The sequence below is a fragment of the Urocitellus parryii genome, chromosome 1 (genome assembly GCF_045843805.1).
Source record: "Urocitellus parryii isolate mUroPar1 chromosome 1, mUroPar1.hap1, whole genome shotgun sequence".
Classification (NCBI taxonomy): Eukaryota; Metazoa; Chordata; class Mammalia; order Rodentia; family Sciuridae; genus Urocitellus; species Urocitellus parryii.
This window is the reverse complement of record NC_135531.1, coordinates 159,018,312-159,039,382: the sequence shown is the minus strand read 5'-3', so window position 1 is coordinate 159,039,382 and position 21,071 is coordinate 159,018,312. Positions and strand designations below refer to the sequence as shown.

The window sequence follows — 21,071 nt, the reverse complement described above, 5'->3', positions numbered from 1 at the left end:
TGACTGCCATCCCTTCCGCCTGGTGTGGCTGGGGATGGGGGTGTGGCCCACGGGATGGCCAAACCAAACGTGAACAGATGGCACAAAAGCCCAGATGTCTGTGAGCTCTGGAGGCCTCAGACCAGCCGGTCCCTCCCCCTGCTTCCTGCGGGAGCCCAGGATTGCGCTGGCCTCCCAAGGGGGGAGACGGGAAGAGTGGACCTGACGCTCTGTGGTCATCTCGGCATCTGATGACTTGCAGCAGGGCAGCGTTGCTGTGCCCCTTCTCCAGGCCGGCTGGAACCTCCCGTGTCACACTTGACGCACGTGGGGGTCTGGCCGCCCCCTTTCAGGGGCTCGGGAGTGGCGCGTGGCTGGTGGCTTCAGCGTTGGGCAGTGCGGATCTGGCCTCCTGTTTGCTGCCCTCCCCTGGCCCGCCCTGACCCCGTGGTCAGTGGGCTTGGGAGCAGGGTGTGGCCTGGGGTCCTGGCAGGCCTCAGATGGCATTTGGGGGCCGGCTCAGTCCATTCGGGCTGCAGATCCAAACGTGGCCTCTCACCGGAGACGTTTCTTCCCCTGGTTCTGGGACCTGGCAAGTCCCAGGTCACGGCTCCCTCAGATCTGGTGTCACGGGCCTGCTTTCCCTGAGGTGGCCCTTCTCGCTGTGTCCCCACAGGTGGAAGGGAAGAACCAGCACCCTTGGGCCCACTTTGTTTATGAGGTCACCAGTCCCCTCCATGGGGCTGTGACCCTCACGACCTCGTCACCTCCCCAGAGCCCCCAGCTCCTAAAACCATCACCCTGGAGGCTAGAGTGTCAACACGAGGGCTTGAGGGGACAGAGACATTCAGACCTAGCAGCCGGGTCAAGGGGCCCTGAGTTCCAGGCTGAGCAGTTGGTACCTGGCAGGACCTCAGGTGACGTCCTTCCTGCTTAAGCCGAGCGGGCCAGCCTGTGTGTTCTCAGGTGCCCTCTGTGGCCAGGGGACAGGCTGTGACCAGGGGGAAACACTGCTGGCCCAGGGCTGCACACCTGGGGGAGGGCAGAGCACCTCCCAGGCCCAGGTAGGCTCTGGAAGTCAAGGCTGGGTCGCAGTGGCCACACCTGAGCACCGAGGCCACCAGCCTGAGACAGCCGTGGTGGCCCCTTGTCCAGGACACTGGAAGAGCTCAGGACGCCTTGGCTCTTAGGATCCTCACTGAGCACCACTGTGTGCGGTCCCCGAGTCCCGCCCCCCCCTCGCCCCCCAGGGACGGACTCTCCAGGTTCTCATCTGTTGACCCTGCACCCTCTCCTGTCCCAGGAAGAGAAGCAGAGGCCCAGAGGGGTTGTAACTTGCGTCACACAGATTTTTGGCAGGCCTGGGCCTCGAACCCAGATCTCTGACTGGGAGCAGGAGGGCCCCAGGTCACTTCAGTGTGATGTCTTCCCAGGGCCTTGGCCTCTGTGCCCTGCGACACCACCCTTCTTCCCTGGCCCGCCCAGCGGGGGTGGGGGTTGGGGGAGAGGGTGTTGGTGGCCTCACTTGCAGGGGAAGTGGTGGGGGAGGGGCGGGGCGGGCAGAGGAAGTGGTGGGGGAGGGGCAGGCACCGCGGGACTCTGGGTGCTCCTGGGCCACCCCAGGCTGCTGGGACCACAGGGTCTGGGCTGAGGCGCCCTGGGCCTGCACAGCAGGAGGTGTGCGGAAACGCCCTCTGCTCACCTCCACACTCTCGCTTCCTCTTTCTGCTTCCTCTCTGCTGCACACCCTCTTCCTTCCCCTGGAGCCACGGAGTTCCCAGTCACCAACAGGTTGTTCTAAAGCCAGAACCAGCTCCAGGACAGGGAGGAGAGAGGGAGGAGGGAGCGGGTCCTTGCACTGAGACAGGAGCCAACCGCCAGCCTGGGCAGGGGGAGGAGGAACAGAGAATCATTGCCTCCCTGCCTCAGGACCTTTGCACTTTCTGGTCCTCTGGCCTCCAGTCTCCTGTGACCAGGCTGCTGGTCCTCCACCCAGAGTCTCCCACTCTGACTAGCTGACAGCTCCCTGTTCATTCCTTCAGAGCACCTGTCCCTCTTGTGTGTCTCCTTACTCATTTTCTCTGGCAGATGCCAAGTCCACAGAGGCCAGATGGGGGAGGGGTGGGAAGAGGTTGGGGCACAGGGTGCCCTTGTGGAGGAGTAGCTTCCACTGGGCTTCAGCAGGATTGTCCTGGCATCCGTCCTGGATGTCCTCCAGCTCCACTCATTTGCTGTGTGACCTTGGGCAAGTTAGTTCACTCCTCTGAGCCTCAGTATCTTGAGCTATAAAATGTAAATCAAAATAGTAGTTTGCACATGGACATGGTGCTGTGTGGCCAGCCCTCGGGCCCTGCCTGGCGCCCAGGAAGAGGCCAGTGTGACTGTTGTCACTGCTGGTGCTGGTTAACTTTGGCTGTTCACTGGGCTTCAGAGGGGTGGACAGAGGCGAACTCCCGGAGGCCCTGACACCCCCTTGGCCTGGGTGGGTGCAGGCTGGGGCTTCCTAGGACTCCAGCTTGTCCCTACTGTCCCCTCTGGATAAACAGATCCGATCCCCAGAGGGCAGGAAGGCCATCAGCCTCGCAGGGACAAGGCGGGGCTGTTGCCAGCTCTGTCCTTCCCGTGGTCAGGTGGCCGTGGTCAGGTTGTCAAGAGCACTCTGGCCCAGAGAGCACCCTGGAGGGAGACCAGGCTGTGCCTTTCCCCTGGTCCTTTCTGGAAAGCCAGCCCCCCCACCCCCAGCAGCCCCTGCTGTTAGTACAACCTCTGTCCCCAGGGAAGTGGCCTCCCTCTGGGCCAGGGCTTTGTGTCTCTTGTCCTGGGGTGGGGGGCAACGAGCTCTTTCTGCAGCCCCTTCCTGGAGGCCCTGAGGTGACGGGAGCCCCAGGTCTGGGGCTGGTAAGCAGCGCTGGCCTCCGCCTGTCGGGTCCCTGCAGAACGTCCCTGTGGCCAGTGCGAGTGCCTGCAGGAGCCTCACCCAGAGGCCCCTGACCTGGGCACTGTACCCACAGGTCCCAGCTGAGCCACTGGCCTTGGGCAAGGGCTGTCACCCCCTGAGCCTTGGTTTCCTTTTCTGCAAAGTAGGGATAATGGTCCCTGTCACCGTGGGCCCTGTAGTCTCGGGACGCACAGCCAGGGGACGGACCCAGCTCCCCTTTAGGTGTGGACTGGACGTCATGTTGGCCAGGACTCGGGGATGCAGGTCCGCCCAAGCCTTTGGAGCGCTTTGGGCAGCACGTCAGTCACATCTTAGGATTCGGGGTGCAGCCCGTGTGACCAGAGGAGAGTGGCCACCACAGAGTTGGCCAGGCGGTGGTCCTGACGTTTGGGTGGAGCAGTCTGCGGCTACTTGAGCTGATGTTGCTCCAGAGGACAGTTGGTGGCATACTGTGCGCATGGCGGCTCGGAATGCTGGTCTCAGAGTGGAGAGGTGGCCAGTGCTGACCAGGTGGGCAGCAGCCCACTCCTGGTGTCCTGCAGGCTGGCTGCTGGACGGCAGGCGGTTGCGCATGTCCGTGAGGAAGAAGAAATGATGATCGGCTGGGGGAGGGACGCCCCGGGCATCCCAATCTGACCAGGTCACTTCCTATACCTGCTTGAAGTCCCACACTGGACCCCGTGGGTGCGTTGGAGATGACGTGCCAATTAAAACATAAACCAGAAAGAGAAAGTGGCGATGGCGGACCGGCATCTGCAGCTTGACCCTGGTTTTGTAAAGTGCGGGAGGCAGCCTATGGGGGGGAGGGAGACAATGGTGGCCTTGGGGTCCTGCCCTGGGCGCCGCCTGTCCGTCACACTCCCTGGTGGACTCCGGCCAGGCCCCCAGCAGTCTCAGGTCGGTGCGTTGACATCTTCCTCTGTAAGGTGGAAAGTGATGAAGAGGTCACCTGAGGCCCCCACAGCCCTCAACTGGGCAGCATAGGGTCGGCATGGCCACACAGTCCCCGGTGTGTCCCCGTGGAAGGAGATCACCAGATGAGGGTGGCTTCGATTTTCTTTTTCATGGAGAGGTACTATTTTTAGAGGAATATAAAGCTGCATGGAAAGTCCTGTTGATCCAAAAGGACTGGCCCCCCTGGACCCTGGGGAGACCGGAGCCTGCCTGGGCAGCAGGTGGGCCAGAGGACGCCCTGCTCAGAGCCCAGGACAAGCCAGCGGGGGTCAAGAGCTCCTGCCTGAGAAGCTGCCCTCCCTTGCCTGCTCTGGGCCCAGCGCTCAGGAGGGTCCCCCTCTCCCAGGCGGCCTCGCTGGGAGCGGCCATCCCAGGCCCTGGAGGCAGGGACTCGGCCACCCTCCACCCCCTCCACCAGCGTATCTCGGGGCTGGCCCCGTTGCCACCTCTGGAAACAGAGCTCGGCTGCTCCCACAGGCCTGGCCAACTTGGACAGGTTGCCCGGCCTTGGCCAAGGCCCCCAGGCAGATCTGGGGCCCTCATGGGGGAGCTTTTCCTCTTTGCTGACCCAGAAGGACTTTGAGGCCAAGCATTGCCCGCCCGTGCCAGGCTGGCCTGCCAGCTTCTCCTCCCAGGGTATTGGATGCCAGTCTCTGGAAGTCCTGCCACCCTCTGCCTTTGTGCCTCAGGATCTCACCATTCTTAAGTGTCCCTTGTTCTGAAACTTGGCCGTCTTGTTTGTCATCGGGCTGACACTTGGCAGTTACTGACCGGGAGGTGGTTTCTCTGCTGGGCAGACGGTTAACCGTGTGTGTCCTGGGGGGCCGAGGGGGCTGCGGCTCAGCCAAGTACCGTCTAGAGACTCAGAAACCTAAGGTGACGACATCCTGTTCCTGTCCTCCGTCATGTGGAGGACCGGATGTCCCTGTGTCTGCAGGGAGGACCCTGCTCATCTGCTCACCCGTCCATCCAGGGTCCATCCTGATGGAAAATGCTCACTGAGTGCACGGGCAGCAGCCAGAGTGGTAAATGTGTTAGGAAGGTAAAGGTGTTTCAGGCTTTTAGGGCTGGGGATGTGGCTCAAGTGGTAACGCGCTCACTTGGCATGCACTGGGCACTGGGTTCAATCCTCAGCACCACATAAAAATAAAATAAAGATGTTGTGTCCACCGAAAACGAAAAAAAAAGAAAAAGGTGTTTCAGGCTTTTGCATTTTTTTTTTGAGAGAGAGAGAATTTTTAAATATTTATTTTTCAGTTTTTGGTGGACACAACATCTTTATTTTATTTGTACGTGGTGCTGAGGATGGAACCCAGCGCCCCGCGCATGCCAGTCCAGCGCGCTACCCCTTGAGCCACATCCCCAACCCAATTTCAGGCTTTTGAAAGCCAAAAAATTCGCAGTCCCAGAGAGGACCCCTGGTGACTCACACACTTTCTCGTGTCCCTGGGTGGCCCCCAAGTCCATCAGGAGACCGAGTGCTCTCGGCTGTGGAGGACAGGCGCTGGGCCTCGGGCGGCTCCCGGCTCTCTCCACCCACTGACCTCTTTCTGGACGTGTGTCTGAGTCTGTCCGGCTGGCACTGGACGGAGGGCAGAGGTGCCCGTGACAGTGACTTCCTCCGTGATGGTCGTGGAGCGGGAGGGGCCTCTGTCCATGGCCCAAGACCCTGCCGCTCCAGTGCCCCGGGGGAAGGCAGACCTGGGAGCTCGTCCTCCTGACATCCCCTGTGTCCCATCTACCCGTCCACCTGCCTTCGCACTTGCTCTGTCCATCCATCCATCTGTCTGCCCACCTACCCTCCTGTTCTCCCCATTCATCCATCTGGACATGCACCCACTCATGCACCTGCCCACCTGCCCTCCTGCCCACCTCCCTCCTACCCACCTGCCCTCTTGCCCACCTGCCCACCTGCCCTCCTGCCCTCCTGCCCACCTGCCCACCTGCCCTCCTGCCCTCCTGCCCACCTGCCCTCCTACTCACCTGCCCACCTGCCCTCCTGCCCACCTGCCCACCTGCCCTCCTGCCCTTCTACCCACCTGACCTGCCCACCTGCCCTCTTGCCCACCTGCCCTCCTGCCCTCCTGCCTTCCTGCCCTCCTGCCCTCCTCCCCTCCTGCCCTCCTCCCCTCCTGCCCACCTGTTCTCCTGCTCTCCTGCCCTCCTACCCACCTGCCCTCCTGCCCTCCTGCCCACCTGCCCACCTGTTCTCCTGCCCACCTGCCCTCCTGCCCACCTGTCCTCCTGCCCTCCTGCCCACCTGCCCTCCTGCCCACCTGCCCTCCTGCCCACCTGTTCTCCTGCCCTCCTGCCCTCCTGCCTTCCTGCCCACCTGTCCTCCTGCCCTCCTGCCCACCTGCCCTCCTGCCCTCCTGCCCACCTGCCCTCCTGCCCACCTGCCCTCCTGCCCTCCTGCCCTCCTGCCCACCTGTCCTCCTGCCCTCCTGCCCACCTGCCCTCCTGCCCACCTGCCCTCCTGCCCACCTGTTCTCCTGCCCTCCTGCCCTCCTGCCCACCTGCCCTCCTGCCCACCTGCCCACCTGCCCTCCTGCCCACCTGTTCTCCTGCCCTCCTGCCCTCCTGCCTTCCTGCCCACCTGTCCTCCTGCCCTCCTGCCCACCTGCCCTCCTGCCCTCCTGCCCACCTGCCCTCCTGCCCTCCTGCCCTCCTGCCCACCTGCCCTCCTGCCCACCTGTTCTCCTGCCCTCCTGCCCTCCTGCCCACCTGTCCTCCTGCCCTCCTGCCCACCTGCCCACCTGCCCTCCTGCCCTCCTGCCCTCCTGCCCTCCTGCCCACCTGTTCTCCTGCCCTCCTGCCCTCCTGCCTTCCTGCCCACCTGTCCTCCTGCCCTCCTGCCCACCTGTCCTCCTGCCCTCCTGCCCACCTGCCCTCCTGCCCACCTGTTCTCCTGCCCTCCTGCCCTCCTGCCCACCTGCCCTCCTGCCCTCCTGCCCACCTGTTCTCCTGCCCTCCTGCCCACCTGCCCTCCTGCCCACCTGCCCTCCTGCCCTCCTGCCCACCTGTTCTCCTGCCCTCCTGCCCACCTGCCCTCCTGCCCACCTGCCCTCCTGCCCACCTGCCCTCCTGCCCACCTGCCCTCCTGCCCTCCTGCCCACCTGCCCACCTGCCCTCCTGCCCTCCTGCCCTCCTGCCCACCTGTTCTCCTGCCCTCCTGCCCACCTGCCCTCCTGCCCACCTGCCCTCCTGCCCACCTGTTCTCCTGCCCTCCTGCCCTCCTGCCCTCCTGCCCACCTGTCCTCCTGCCCTCCTGCCCACCTGCCCTCCTGCCCACCTGTTCTCCTGCCCTCCTGCCCTCCTGCCCACCTGCCCTCCTGCCCTCCTGCCCACCTGTTCTCCTGCCCTCCTGCCCACCTGCCCTCCTGCCCACCTGCCCTCCTGCCCTCCTGCCCACCTGTTCTCCTGCCCTCCTGCCCACCTGCCCTCCTGCCCACCTGCCCTCCTGCCCACCTGCCCTCCTGCCCACCTGCCCTCCTGCCCTCCTGCCCACCTGCCCACCTGCCCTCCTGCCCTCCTGCCCTCCTGCCCACCTGTTCTCCTGCCCTCCTGCCCACCTGCCCTCCTGCCCACCTGCCCTCCTGCCCACCTGTTCTCCTGCCCTCCTGCCCTCCTGCCCACCTGTTCTCCTGCCCTCCTGCCCACCTGCCCTCCTGCCCACCTGCCCTCCTGCCCTCCTGCCCACCTGCCCACCTGCCCTCCTGCCCACCTGCCCTCCTGCCCACCTGTCCTCCTGCCCACCTGCCCTCCTGCCCTCCTGCCCACCTGCCCTCCTGCCCACCTGTTCTGCTGCCCTCCTGCCCTCCTGCCTTCCTGCCCACCTGTCCTCCTGCCCTCCTGCCCACCTGTCCTCCTGCCCTCCTGCCCACCTGCCCTCCTGCCCACCTGTTCTCCTGCCCTCCTGCCCTCCTGCCCACCTGCCCTCCTGCCCTCCTGCCCACCTGTTCTCCTGCCCTCCTGCCCTCCTGCCCTCCTGCCCACCTGTTCTCCTGCCCACCTGCCCTCCTGCCCACCTGCCCTCCTGCCCACCTGCCCTCCTGCCCACCTGTTCTCCTGCCCTCCTGCCCTCCTGCCTTCCTGCCCACCTGTTCTCCTGCCCTCCTGCCCTCCTGCCCTCCTCCCCTCCTGCCCTCCTCCCCTCCTGCCCACCTGTTCTCCTGCCCTCCTGCCCTCCTGCCCACCTGCCCACCTGTTCTCCTGCCCTCCTGCCCTCCTGCCCTCCTCCCCTCCTGCCCTCCTCCCCTCCTGCCCACCTGTTCTCCTGCCCTCCTGCCCTCCTGCCCACCTGCCCACCTGTTCTCCTGCCCTCCTGCCCTCCTGCCCACCTGTCCTCCTGCCCTCCTGCCCTCCTGCCCACCTGCCCTCCTGCCCTCCTGCCCTCCTGCCCTCCTGCCCACCTGTTCTCCTGCCCTCCTGCCCTCCTGCCTTCCTGCCCACCTGTTCTCCTGCCCTCCTGCCCTCCTGTCCACCCGCCCTCCTGCCCACCTGTTCTCCTGCCCTCCTGCCCTCCTGCCCTCCTGCCTACCTGCCCTCCCCCCTCCCCCAAACATCTGCTCATTCCCCCCACCCAGTAGCTGCCCGCCTGCACCCCTCGTCTGCCTGGCTGCCCACCCACCCCATCCACCTGTTCCTCTCCACCTCCTGCCCTCCCGCCCCCACACCTTCCCCCCTCCCACTGTCCCCCTGCTGTTCTGTGCCAGGGTCCCTGAGATGCAGCCTAGATGGGGGCCAGGAGGAGCCTCCAGAGCTCACAGCCTGGTGGGAGGCGGCTGCCCGCAGCGTGGCCCAGGCAGCCCATGCTGACGCCCAGCAAGGCACAGAGGACATGGTGGGCTGGGGGCCCGCAGCGCTCAGCCACGGGCTGGGGCCCCGCTGGATTGTGTGGGCAGGTCCAGTCAGTGCGCTGACAGGGGGCGCTGCAGTGGGGAGGATGGAGCAGGAGGCCCCTGCGAGGCCTGGCGGAATTCGAGGCCGTGTGATGCCCGTACAGTGGGCAGGGCGGATCTCGGGCCATGTGTGCTGCCCTGGGGCTTCGTCTTGCCAGCCGCAGGGAGCCATCGAGCAGTGAGGAGGAGGTCACCGGGTGGTGGTGGGGGCTGCACCAGAGCAGGTGGGCAGCGGCCCTGGCGTGATGGGCTGAGAAGTCCAGGTCCCTGCTTGAATTCATGTCACCCTTCCCTGGCACACAGCCAGCAGTGTCCCCTCCCTCCTTCATAGGGAGATTGGCAGTGGCCCTCACCATGGAGCGCTGTGTGCCCTGGCTGTGACACCACAGCTGCACACCATGTGTTGCACTCCAAGCCCCATGGGTTCCAGTGGCCTGAACCCGTGTGACTCACGCCCAGCACAGCGTCCAGTCAAGCTGCCAGGAATGGAGACCTTTAGCCCTGGCTGCCCCGTCCCTGGCGCTGACCCACTGCCTGGACTTTTCCTTTGCAGGTCAGCTGGGAGCCTTCTCTCGCGCCCCAGGTTGCTAGGAGACCTCGTGGCCCAGTCCCTTGCTCCCTTTTCTCTTTCTAGAAAAAGAAGCACACATTTCTTTCTTCCTCCCCCACCCCCAACGGGACTGAACCCAGAGGCGCTTGACCACGCAGCCACATCCCCAGTTTTTAGCAAGATAGGGTCCTGCTAAGTTGCTCAGGACCTCCCTCAGTTGCTGAGGCTGGTCTCAAACTTGTGATCCTCCTACTTCAGCCTCCAGAGTCACTGGGATTACAGGCATATGCCATCACACCCGGCCAGTGGTTAGCTTTCAAAGACTGGAGTGGTTTGTGGCATTGCCAGTGACCCATCTCCACGCCAGCCCTGAGGTTGTCACTGCTGCCTGCTTTTGCTGATTTCCTACATGTCAGATGATCCTCCTGGTTCCCCAGGTCCTGGATTATCAGCCGACTCTGTGAGGTCTCAGTAGATGTGGCTTTGTTGGTCAGGTGGGTTTGTGAGGGAGGTGACGTGTTTAATGTATATTTCTTGTTGAAACTCTTCCATAAACTCTTCTAGATGGGTGGCAAGTGACAGAAGTCCCAAAGGGAGTTTATTGGTTTTTCACATAATCTGAGAAGTCTAAGGGTAGTCTGCCTTCAGGAACAGCTAGCTCCAGGCGCTCCACAGAATCATCAGCCCTCTGCCCACTTCCCTACATGGACCTTGCTTCTCCGTCTTGGCCTCACCCTTAGGCTGGCCGTCTAAAGGAGTCACAAGATGCGTTGCTGGACTCTCCAGCCTTCCACTCCATCGGTTAAGCAACCCCATAGAAAGAAAAAGCCACTTTCCTGATAACTTTAACAAAAATACAAAAGTAAAAAACAAACAAAAACACCACCCAGGTCCGACACTGTCGGCCTGCCTTGGGCCACATGTCCACCCTGAACCAGTGGTTGTGAGAAGGGTCAGCCTGCTGGTGGCTAGAGTGTGCACAGGAAGCAGAGTGGGGTCTGTCCCTCATGAGTCCCTTGGACTGGGAGCCAGAGAGGCAGTCCCCAAAGAAGACTGGACTTTTGAGCCCACAGGGGAATGGAAACTGGCCAGGTCCCTTTCTGTCCCCTGACCCCTGGACTCATTTGCAGGCGGTTGTGGCGACTCGTGGGCCTGGAATTGGGGTGCCCGGGGGAACAGGCCCCTGCAGGCCTCCCCTGGAGGCCCACGTGTGACTGGTGGTCTTGCCTTCTCCTTGCAGAATGGGCGTGGGAGTTAGGAATGGTGCCTGTGTTCTCTCCGGATCCCAAGTTCCACGATATCAGTTATTTCCTGGGAGGAGGCAGGGGAACATCGTGATCAGCGGCAGCTGGGAGAGAAAGGGAGGTTCCGGGGCTGTCCCCTGCTGGCCACTGTGTGACCGACCGGCTCTCAGGAATCCCCCAGCCCCTGAATGGGCTGCCCGGGCCCCTTGGGTGGGACAGGGCTCCCGGCTGGGCGGCTGCCCCACCCCCTCTAGGCTGGGCTGCGGCGGCACAAGGGGAAGGATTGTTCCCACCGAGGTGTCTGGGCCAGGAGACACAGTGCCACTGTGTGTCTGCTCCCAAGGGTGTGGGCCGAGGGTTAGTCACTGCTGGCTGGCGGTGGAGGCCAGCGGGGGACCCCTTGCCCTTGGCTGGACCCCGGCTAGTGGGAGAGATGGACGTCAGAGGCCACAGACAGCCACTTGTTCCTGGTGCCATTCAGCCTGTGAAGGCCCCCGTGCACCCCCTCTCCATTGACCACCCTGAGCTCCCAGGACCGCCCACCCCCCAAGATCATCCCAGAGCACGGAGGGAGCTCGTGCTTCAGTTCCCACCCCCTGACTGGACAGGGGGAAACCGAGGCCCAGGCCAGACTGCTGCGGAATTCATAGACAGACACCTCCCGCAGAGCAGTCAGGCACGAGGACTTTGAAACCACAAGGCCAAAATTTAATTCCTACCCTGTTATTTACCTGCTGTGTGACCTTGCACAAATGGCTTCACCTCCCTGAGCATCTGTTTTCTTTTTTGGCGGGTGGGTGGGTACGGGATTGAACTCGAGGGCACTCGACCACTGAGCCACATCCCAGCCCTGTTTTGTATTTTATTTAGAGACAGGGTCTCACTGAGCTGCTTAGCGCCTCGCTGTTGCTGAGGCTGGCCTTGAACTTGCCATCCTCCTGCCTCAGCCTCCAGAGCCACTGGGAGAACCCAGGTGCCCCTCTGCACCCAGTCTGCTTTCTGTGTGTTTTTCCTTTGTTTCCTGAGAGACAGGACCTCACTTTGCTGCCCAGGCTGGCTCCCAGTTCCTGGGTTCCAGCCGTCCTCCTGCCTCGGCCTCCTGAGCAGCTGGGACCACAGGCGCGCAGCACTGCACCGGCCAGCAGCAGCCTCGCGGGTGAAGTGGTGCTTATGACAGAGCCGGAGAGCTGCCGTGGGAGGCCGGAGCTGAAGCTCCCACTCCCAGTGGGTCTGGGGCCTCTCCAAGCCTCAGTCTGCCGGTCTGGGAAGTGGACGTGCCAGCTCATGCCAGCCTTAGTGGCTCAGGGGCAGGTGGAATTCCAGCAGCGTGAGCTTTGCGGCTGGCTAGCGCTCCCTCTGCAGGAGGGGGCCGATTGGCAGTGGCTGTCGTTCGTCCCTAGTGACTGGAGCTGGAGTGGGGAACTGTGGACACTGGCTAAGCAGGGCCTTCCGGGAGGTGGTTGGAGCCGGGCAAGCTTGGTTAGGACCCACCCTCTCTGCTGTGCGACCTGAGAAGGACCATGGGGCTCCCGGGGTCTCAGCCGTCCCCTGTTAACCCAGGATAAGTGGTGTCTGTCTTCCAGGGTGGGTGGCACCCAGAGTGCTCCGGGGTGTCGCTGCTTTATCTTCTGCCGTTAGGGCCTCCTCTGTGGCCTTACGATGGGCTGTGGCTTCATCCAGACTTGTAAAATTGTGTCCAAGTCACTTTCTGGCCCTGGTTTCTCCCGACCCCTCCCTGGGAGGCTCTGGCCTTGTGAAACCTGAGCACGGTGCTGGTGGCCTCCGTTCCTTGTGTTGACACTGGCGCCCCACGGGAGGCCCGGCCCTGTGGTCAACGCTGCCTTTCAGGACAGTGGGCAAAGTAGGTTTTGTGCACTCCTGGAAATCAGCCCTCGCCTCCTCCACCTTAGAGGAAAACACCCCTCTCCAGGAAACCCAGGAGAAATTGGCGCAGCCTTCCCGCCAGCGCCAGAGTGAAGGTGGGTGATGGAGGGGCCTTTCCCACTCAGCGTGGCGGGCTTGCCCGGGCTCCTGGCCCTCGCCTGGCCTTGCTAGGCCCTCAGACCTTGCCTCCTCTCTGTAAAGGAGCAGAGCTGCCGAGCTCCTCCCGGGGATTTGTGGAGGAGGAGGAGAGGGAGGAGGAGGAGAGAAAGGAGGAGGAAACAGGAGGAGGAGGAGATGAAGGAGGAGGAGGAGGAGAGAGAGGAGGAGGAGGAGAGAGAGGAGGAGGAGGAGAGGGAGGAGGAGGAGAGGAGATGGAGGAGGAGGAGGAGAGAGAGGAGGAAGAGGAGAGAGAGGAGAGGGAGGAGGAGGAGGAGGAGAGGAGATGGAGGAGAGGGAGGAGGAGGAGAGGGATGATAAGGAGGAGGAGAGGGTGGAAGAGGAGGAGGAGAGGGAGGAAGAAGAGAGGGAGGAGGAGGAAGAGATGGAAGAGAGGGAGGAGGAGTTGGAGGAGGTGGAGGAGGAGAAGGAGAGGGAGGAGGAGGAGAGGGAGGAAGAGTTGGAGGAGGAGGAGAGGGAGGAGGGGATGGAGCAGAGATGCTCTACAGAAGTGAAAGGAGTCTTTTCAGTCCTCTGGTGGGAATAAAATGAAACATGAAGAAATCTAAAGTTGGGCACAGTGTGTGTGTGTGTGTGTGTGTGTGTGTGTGTGTGTGTGTGGAGGAGGGAGAGAGGTTGGGGGAAGGACCCCACACAGGCAGGCCCGGTGGGCAGGTCGTCCCAGGACAAGGTCTGGCCCTGTGAATCCCCTCCCCTGAGCTGGGCTGGAGGCTGGAGGCTGCGGAGACTCTGGCCTCAGGGACTCGGGTGTGCACCTGAGGTGAGAGGAGGCCTGGCCTTGGCCGAGTGGATTGACGCGTGTGCACGTCTCTCCCAGGGCCCGAGCAGGTCCCCTGTAGAAATGTGAAGTCTTGTCACCACTGCGAGGGACCCCAGGACTTGGCATCTCAGTCAGCAAAAGGTGCTCCTCACTGAGAAAAAAACAGGTGAAAAGCAAAGCAACGGAGCGGCGAGGGGGTCGCCCTGCGCGGGTGCCTACCGCGTGCTCCTGCGCCCCTTGTGAGCGCCGGCTCTGCCCCCACCGTGCAGGGCCACCTGTCTCCCCGCTGGGCCTAGGGCTCTGGGCGGCCCTGGAGAGGGTGGCGGTGCTGCACCCGGAGCCTCACCTGTCCCTGCTCCGAGGAGTGCAGGGAGCGGAGCAGGGGTGGCTGTCTTTGGAGGTAGACACCCAAATCCCGGTGCGTTCCCACTGTTCCCGTTGTGTCCCCGTCTAACCCTGGACTTGCTTGTCCTTCTCGGCTGAGAGGGGCAGAGCCGCTGGCCCCTGGTCCTGCCCACAGGATGAACGCACTGCTGCCCACAGCGCCAGGCTCCGGGACTGACGGTGGAACCGCCATGGGGACCCCGAAGCCCGTCCCCATGCTTTGCTCAGTCAGGGGCCATGCTGCCCACATGTCCCTTGGTGACACTGGACTCGCGGTCGCACAGTGGGGCAGATGCTCCCAGCAGCATCCTGTGTGGCTGGTGGGACCCTGGCCGAGAGGCCGTCTTGCCCCTCGGCTCCAGGACACCTGCTCTTGCCAAGGAGGGGGAGGCTGCTCCGGCACTTGCAGGGCTATTTCTGTCCCACTCTCGGAGTTTTGGTAAGATTTATCCAACACCATGTTTGTCATTGTGACGTTTCATAAGCGATGACTCCATGCTGTTCACTAAGTCCACAGTACCACTGTGTAGCCAGCACCTCTCTCTCTTGCAAATCCTTAGCATTTGGGCATTTGTGTCTGGCTTGCTTCTCTGGCGTCATGTTGTTAAGTTTCATCCATGTCGTAGCCAAGGCCACAGACTTCACTCCTTTTTAAGGGCTGAATACTATGCCATGGTACTAGGCATCGTGTCCTGTTTCTCCATCTCCTTGATTACTCTTGGCTTGCTCACGCCTCTGGCTCTGGTGAAGAAGGACACATCTGCTGGAGTCCCTGCTTCTGTCTCTTTCGGGTCCCTGCCTGCTGATGGAGTGCTGGTCTGCGGTGACCCTGTGGGGAAGCTGCCACGCCCTTTTCCTTGGTGGCAATGGTTCTGATTTCTCCCAAGTCCTCACTGACACTGGAACTTTCCGTTGGGAAAAGTAGCCATCCAGGTGGGAAAATCAGTGCTCTTTCTCATCAGATGAGAACCGGGGCTTTGGCCAGGTGACATGTCTCAGAAGCGATTCTGCTGTAACTGGAGGGCCTGCCCTTAAACCCTGGTATGTTCTGCTGGCTTCATGGTTTGGTTCTGGTTTTGCTGGGCAGGGGGGTGGCCCTGGGACCTTGCAGAGCTGGGCGGGTGCTCTCCCGCAGAGCTGCACCCCCGCCTTACATTCTACTCGTACAACATATGTGAAATGGTGCAAATGGAAATCTAAGGGTATGGAGAGAGGGGAGTGCCTCACGAGTCCTCTTAGTGCCCCCGCTAGCCTGCTGCAGGGCAGTGTCTTTCCAGAACTTCCTGCCCTTCCCAACCACCCCAGCATGTGTGAAAGCTAGTGTGCTACCTGTTGTATACACAGTATCACTTTGGTTGTTGGGGGCCAGATCTTCTCACTGAGCAGATGCCCTTCTTGGACCTGGGGGTTGGTAGCACTGTCCCATCCTTGTGTTACTTACCCCCGAGGAGGGGGTGTGTGCTGTTATCATCATTCAACCCCGCGCCCTGTCCCTGGGCTGACATGGCGTGCAGCGCTGGCCACGGTCCAGAACAGTGTGTGTCCCGGTGCAGCTCCTGGTCCCCTCTGCACATCCGGCCTCTGTTTTCACACTCTGTGGGGCCCTCTGGGCTGCCTTCCAGGGTCAGTTTCCTGCCCAGCACGCCTGGCTGACCTTCTGCCTCTCCGCTTTGCAGGCCAAGAATAAGGAGACGGGCGCCCTGGCCGCGGCCAAGGTCATCGAGACCAAGAGCGAGGAGGAGCTGGAGGACTACATCGTGGAGATCGAGATCCTGGCCACCTGCGACCACCCCTACATCGTGAAGCTCCTGGGCGCCTACTACTACGACACGAAGCTGTGGGTAGGTGCCCGGCCCCTGCGGCCCGCATGGCCTGGATTCCGGGCTGCTGCTACATGCCAGTCAACCCGAGATACATGCGTAGCCTGTCTCGACCTTGGTTTCTCCATCTGCACAGTGGGGGTGGCACGGCGAGATGAGCAACTCGGGGGCCTGGAATCTGGGGGGCTTGTGAGATCTGAGAGGTGCCCTCATGTTTCAGGTCTAGAGTGCATCAGGCTTGGGGTTTGGGGATGAGGAATGCTCAGGTGGTGAAGTCTGCAAATATTCCCAAATCTGAAGCACTTCTGCTCCCCTTGGGTAAGGGTTCCCAACCCATGGTGCCTGGCTCATGGAGCGGTTCATTCTAGGTAGGTTTGGGGGCGCCTGGCATGTGGGACCACCTTGCGGTTTTATTATTCATGGCATAAGGCTCCTTTTCTACCGTGGCTGCAGCTCCACAGCTCTAAACGAGGGGCCTTGAGCCCCCCTTCCCGTTCCCTGCAGCACCGCATCCTGTGTCCTGCACGGTGCAGGGGCGGCTTTGAGCCGTCTTCTGAACTCAGTGTCACCTGCAGCTTTTGCAGCGGAATCCTGGAGCAGCCCTGGTGGTCAGGGGACAGACCTCCCCACGGAAGCTGCCCCTCAGTTTACAAAGCCCAAACTTCCCAGGATGTGAACCTCTCCAAAATGTTTAGCCAAGGTGTACATGGAAAAGGTCACGTCTGTGACATTTCAGAACCACATCGAAATTCAGAACCATATCGAAACAGAACCATGTGCAGGAAAGGTCTCAGGTAAAAATTTCAGATGTAATTGTGAGACCCTTGGGTTGCTGTGTAGACGTGTTGAGAAGGGAGCTAAGGGGCTGCTCTTGCTGAGGGTTAAAGAGCTGTTTGTCCATCAGAAAGGAATGTCCTAGCACTGTGCAGATGATTGTGATGGTGTTTTGTGGACACAGAGAATTTTACTGCATTTTAGTTGTGTTTTCAGAAACTGGTGGAGAACTTGGAACTGAGGACTAATGCTTTATAATCTTTCCCACTGAGTGGGGAGTCGAATACTGGCTTCTTTTCACACAAAATGTCTGGATTTTAGGAACAGAACTTGATGCTAAGTGGAGGAATCTGTTTCATTTGAGAAAAAGGCTTTTGAGTAGCTCTTTGAGTTGTCACGCAGTCTTGCGGTTGAAGTTGGCTGTCAGGGGCAGAGTGAGCGGGAGAGAGATCTGCGGCACCTCTGTCTGTTTTAAAGGCTCCCGTCCACCCCCAGGGCTTTGGTGAGCCTCTCTAGTCTGGCTCGGTGGTTTGTTTCTGTGTCTGTTTGGCCCTTTGAGCCACGGGCCAGCTACATGGATCTTCCCTGTGGCCCCTTGGGAGGAAAGAGCTTGGCTGCATGGGCCACCTGTAGGTCTAAGCCGCAGAGAAAGATGGTGCTGAAACACAGTCAGGCCTTTGAGAGGTTTTCTGGATCATTACGCAGTCTGGCCACTGAAGTTGGTCTGTCAGGAGTAACGGGTGGAAGGGGGTCTGTTTGTGCAGGCCTTATGCGGTTTCATGATAAAGGATCTGAACCGGCAGGAACTAAGTTCAGGTTGCCAAAAGCCCTGCCTCCAGTGTGCAAGGAGAGCAGGACACCAGAAGAGGGGGTTCGAGAAGATTTAAATCCTTTCACCCTGGCGCTGGGAGTCCCAGCACTGATCCTCAGCCAGGCCCCAGGCAGCCGCTGGTCATGGCACGGTGGTCAAGGACACCAGCCCTGAGTGGAGGAAATCCCAGGAAAGCTGCCTGGCTGTAGTGAAATGGCCAAAGAGAACCTGCTTCTCCCTGCCTTCCAGCTCCTTCTGCCCCTGGGGGGCGAAGGCCACTGGCCACAAAGGAGGTGGCAGTAGGTTCCAGCACTGTCAGTTTATGACCTGGGACAGGAAGAGTCTCCACTTATCCGACAAGACACCCTGTTTGGCCAGGGGCTGTCCGTCACCAGGGCAAAGCAAGTCTTGCTGTAACAACTGGGGAGACTGGCAAGGTAAACAACTGCACCCAGAAAAGGAAAACCCCAGAAACGTAGGCCCACCTGTGTTCTGTAGGCAGCCTCTGCAAGGGATCTTCAAAGAGATCTTCAAAGGACGGAAAGGGCCTCCTCCACCAAACACCAGCACGCCTAGTGCGAGAAAAAGGCCCTAAGGGAGCCTCTGGGTACCAGTGTGGGGAATGTCGATGGCATTGTGATAATGATAATGGTGACTCAGAAATATCCTGGGCTCCATCCCCTTGAATGCAGCCTGTTTACCCTGCCAGTCTCCCCAGTTTGTGCACACGCTGGGTGTCTACCCCTCTGCTGGATGGAACTTGTTGTGTAAATTAAATGCACAGGTGATATTCATAAGGACTGTTTCAGAATATGGGTTTAAGAAAGGGTCTGAAACTGGAAAAAAGAGATAAGAAAGTGACAGGTATGGAAATGTATTTTATTATGGAAAATTAGAAGGTAAAATAAATGTTTCTGGATGAGGATTTATTTTGTATGGTAAAGTCCAAGATGAAAGAGGGCAAGACTAAGGGTGTAGACGAGGCGGATGTCTAAGTGAGTTGCAGAAGGTTTGTGAAGGTACGTCTCAAAAAGTGTGTATGTGATTAAATTGGCTATAATTAGCATAGTCAGTCAAAGTTTTTCAAATTTTAATGTGCTGATATGAAGCAAAGTGTGAAACATTGATCTGCTCTTATGTATCCAAAAGGATTTCTTTTATCTGTTAGGTTTTATTACTTAGGAAATTAAGTCTTCTTAAAGGGATTAGGGTTCGTACCTATCTTAAAGTCTTTTAAATGATTACTTCATAACTGGTTAAATAAACGACATTTATTTTAGGTTATAACAACAATATAGTTGACATTCTAAAATATGTGACTAGATATATTTACAAATCTGAGAACTATATCTGTCCGAGCCTTGGCTAAGTGTTATGTAAAAGCTTATAAAATGAAAATTTATCTAGGTTTATTGGCAAGGTAACCAATGATTGTTCCCTCTTATACACTGATCTGACATAGAAGGGCCACACAGTCATTTCAAGACCTGTCTTATAGCTGTTTGCTTTGACTGAGTCTATTTCTGATCATGAACACTGTTTCCTAAGTATGAGATTTGTCTATCCTTTGATTTTTGCTAGTACTGCCAACACAGGCAGACCTGTGATTATTGTAGCTATGTATACTATGGATTCTAAATTTTATTTTAAAAGTTAAACAGTTAGATGTAAAGTTTAGGAGAGCATTTAGCCAAGTTGGTATTCTTTAAGCTAAAGTTGTCTGCAACAATAGTCTCCTTCAGATTTATACAGAAATAACAAATTTGGTTGGTATTTATTTATGTCATTTGATATTTTATGACTGGATAAAGGTTACATGTTGTAAATAAATTACACATGAAATTTTGCATTACTCTTTACACTGGGATGGAAATTTAAATGGATTTTTGGAAGGTAATCCAAAAATACATTTAAATTTCTGATCTTTTTAAAGGTGACATTATAAAACATAGAAGCACTTTGCCACTTTTTCCACAAAAAAAGTTAAAAACTCTTTGAGCCTTTGTTTGATTCAAGTTTCAGATATAATATTGTGTTGTGTTATTTGTCAAGAGCCCTCCTTACCTGAGAGAAGGCTCTGCCTCCCACCTCACTCCAGGTTAGAATGCCTCTATGTAATAGGCTAGACTTTAGCTCATTTAAAGTTGGGTTCAAAAAATGGATTTTTGTTGTAAAGATTACTGTGATGTCAAAATAAACAGGGAATATAATATATATATATAAGTAAAAGTTTAAGATTATAAAAATCACTTTTCTTGGTTCATAGCTATTATACAAGCTGAATATGTTTTTGCCTTCTTAGTTTCATTCTGTATTTTCCTTATAAATTTTATAACTCTTGCCAATTAGTGTTTTGCAGAGGTACTGCTTCTAAAAGTTAATTTGAGATAATAAGCCATCACCTACAGGGCAGACAGGATATAAGGCTGGCTTACAGCCCTATACCAACCTTTAAATGAAAGAGGTAACTGTAAAATTATAGACATGGAGGTTGAAACACATTACTCCCACTTCAAGACTAGTGAAACTTGCTTGCTGGATGTTTAAAACCAAAAGCTTGGAGATCAAAATCAAGGAAGTAAAAGGGCCAAGGAAAGAGCACCTAAAATTCTGGCCCTTGCCTTCAAAGGTCAGCCAGGACCAGAGACTGATGAGACCCCTTTCTAGACCCTGTAACTCTGGTGAGTCACCTGATCTGCTGATCAGGGAGATTGAGAGGACCCTAGAGAACAGGAAGCCAACCAGTACACATTCTGCAAAGAGGAGGGTCATTGGAGACAGAAATGTTCCTGATGCTTCCAAGAGAAGCTACATGTAGTCAGGCAGACCTGACCCATCCTGGCAAGTGGCATCACTGGTAGAGGAAAGTTAAAGGAGCCAGGAGGCTTCCTACATGTCCCCAAGAGTGATCTCTGAGGAATCTCAGCTGACTCTTAAGAATAGATAGGGGGCTGGGGATGTGGCTCAAGCGGTAGCGCGCTCGCCTGGCATGCCTGTGGCCCAGGTTCGATCCTCAGCACCACATACAAACAAAGATGTTGTGTCTTCCAATAACTAAAAAAAATAAATAAATATTAAATAATTCTCTCTCTCTCTCTCTCTCTCTCTCTCTCTCTTAAAAAAAAAAGAATAGATAGGAACAAGGTCAGTTTTAACCAACTTGTCTTAAACACCTGGCAGGAGAGTACAGCCAAGGCACAGTCCTACAGGGACATTTAAAAGGAAAGATAATGGTTTTGTAAAATGTAACTTAAGATGTATATTTGTGTTGGCCCTACCGAAAGTGAGTAACTCTGCAGGCCATAAAGGAAGAGTTCTTGTGTGGGAGTGCCTAATAATAATGATCGCAAGGGATTCTAGAGTCACAAGTTTGTCCTGAGTTAATTTGAGCCTGATCTCATAGACCTACAAATTTTCCCTAATCTCCTACATTGACAAATCTGTTTTTCATTGTTATGATTATGAATTAATGTCTTCATGGTTTTCAGAGACTGGCTGAAATACTAATTGCCTTTGTGCTAATTGTTTACAAAAAGCAATGCTTTGCTGTCTTGTTTATTGTTGACTTAGCATGAACCCTGCCCTGTGTATAGCTGTCCAGTCACCTGCCATCTGCCACTGTGGACCTCTGGACTGCTCTGATGCTGAATGCCCTTCACTGTCCATGACCCACCTGATAAAGAACAAGGATTTGGGTTACTCCCTCTGCCCCTTTCAGCAAGAAGCAGCTTGGAGATGTGGCTACCCATTTTTCCATAGAAATGGGATGTAGGAATTGACAGTGGGGAATTGTAACAGTGGGGAATTATAACAGTATCCACATTAAGCTTTGAATATAGCCCTTGCTGCTTGGCCACCGCAACTAATTTTTAAAATGGACACATTTCTTTCTCTT

General features: G+C 57.7%; 1 protein-coding gene across 1 annotated transcript in view; it reads left to right on the top strand.

The window, feature by feature from the left end:
• Positions 1 to 21,071, top strand: part of Stk10 (serine/threonine kinase 10) — a 111,155-nt gene that overhangs the window by 6,981 nt on the left and 83,103 nt on the right. The window contains exon 2 of the mRNA XM_026401334.2: positions 15,448 to 15,612. Coding sequence (XP_026257119.2) covers positions 15,448 to 15,612 — 165 coding nt within the window. The remainder of the gene's footprint in view (positions 1 to 15,447; positions 15,613 to 21,071) is intronic.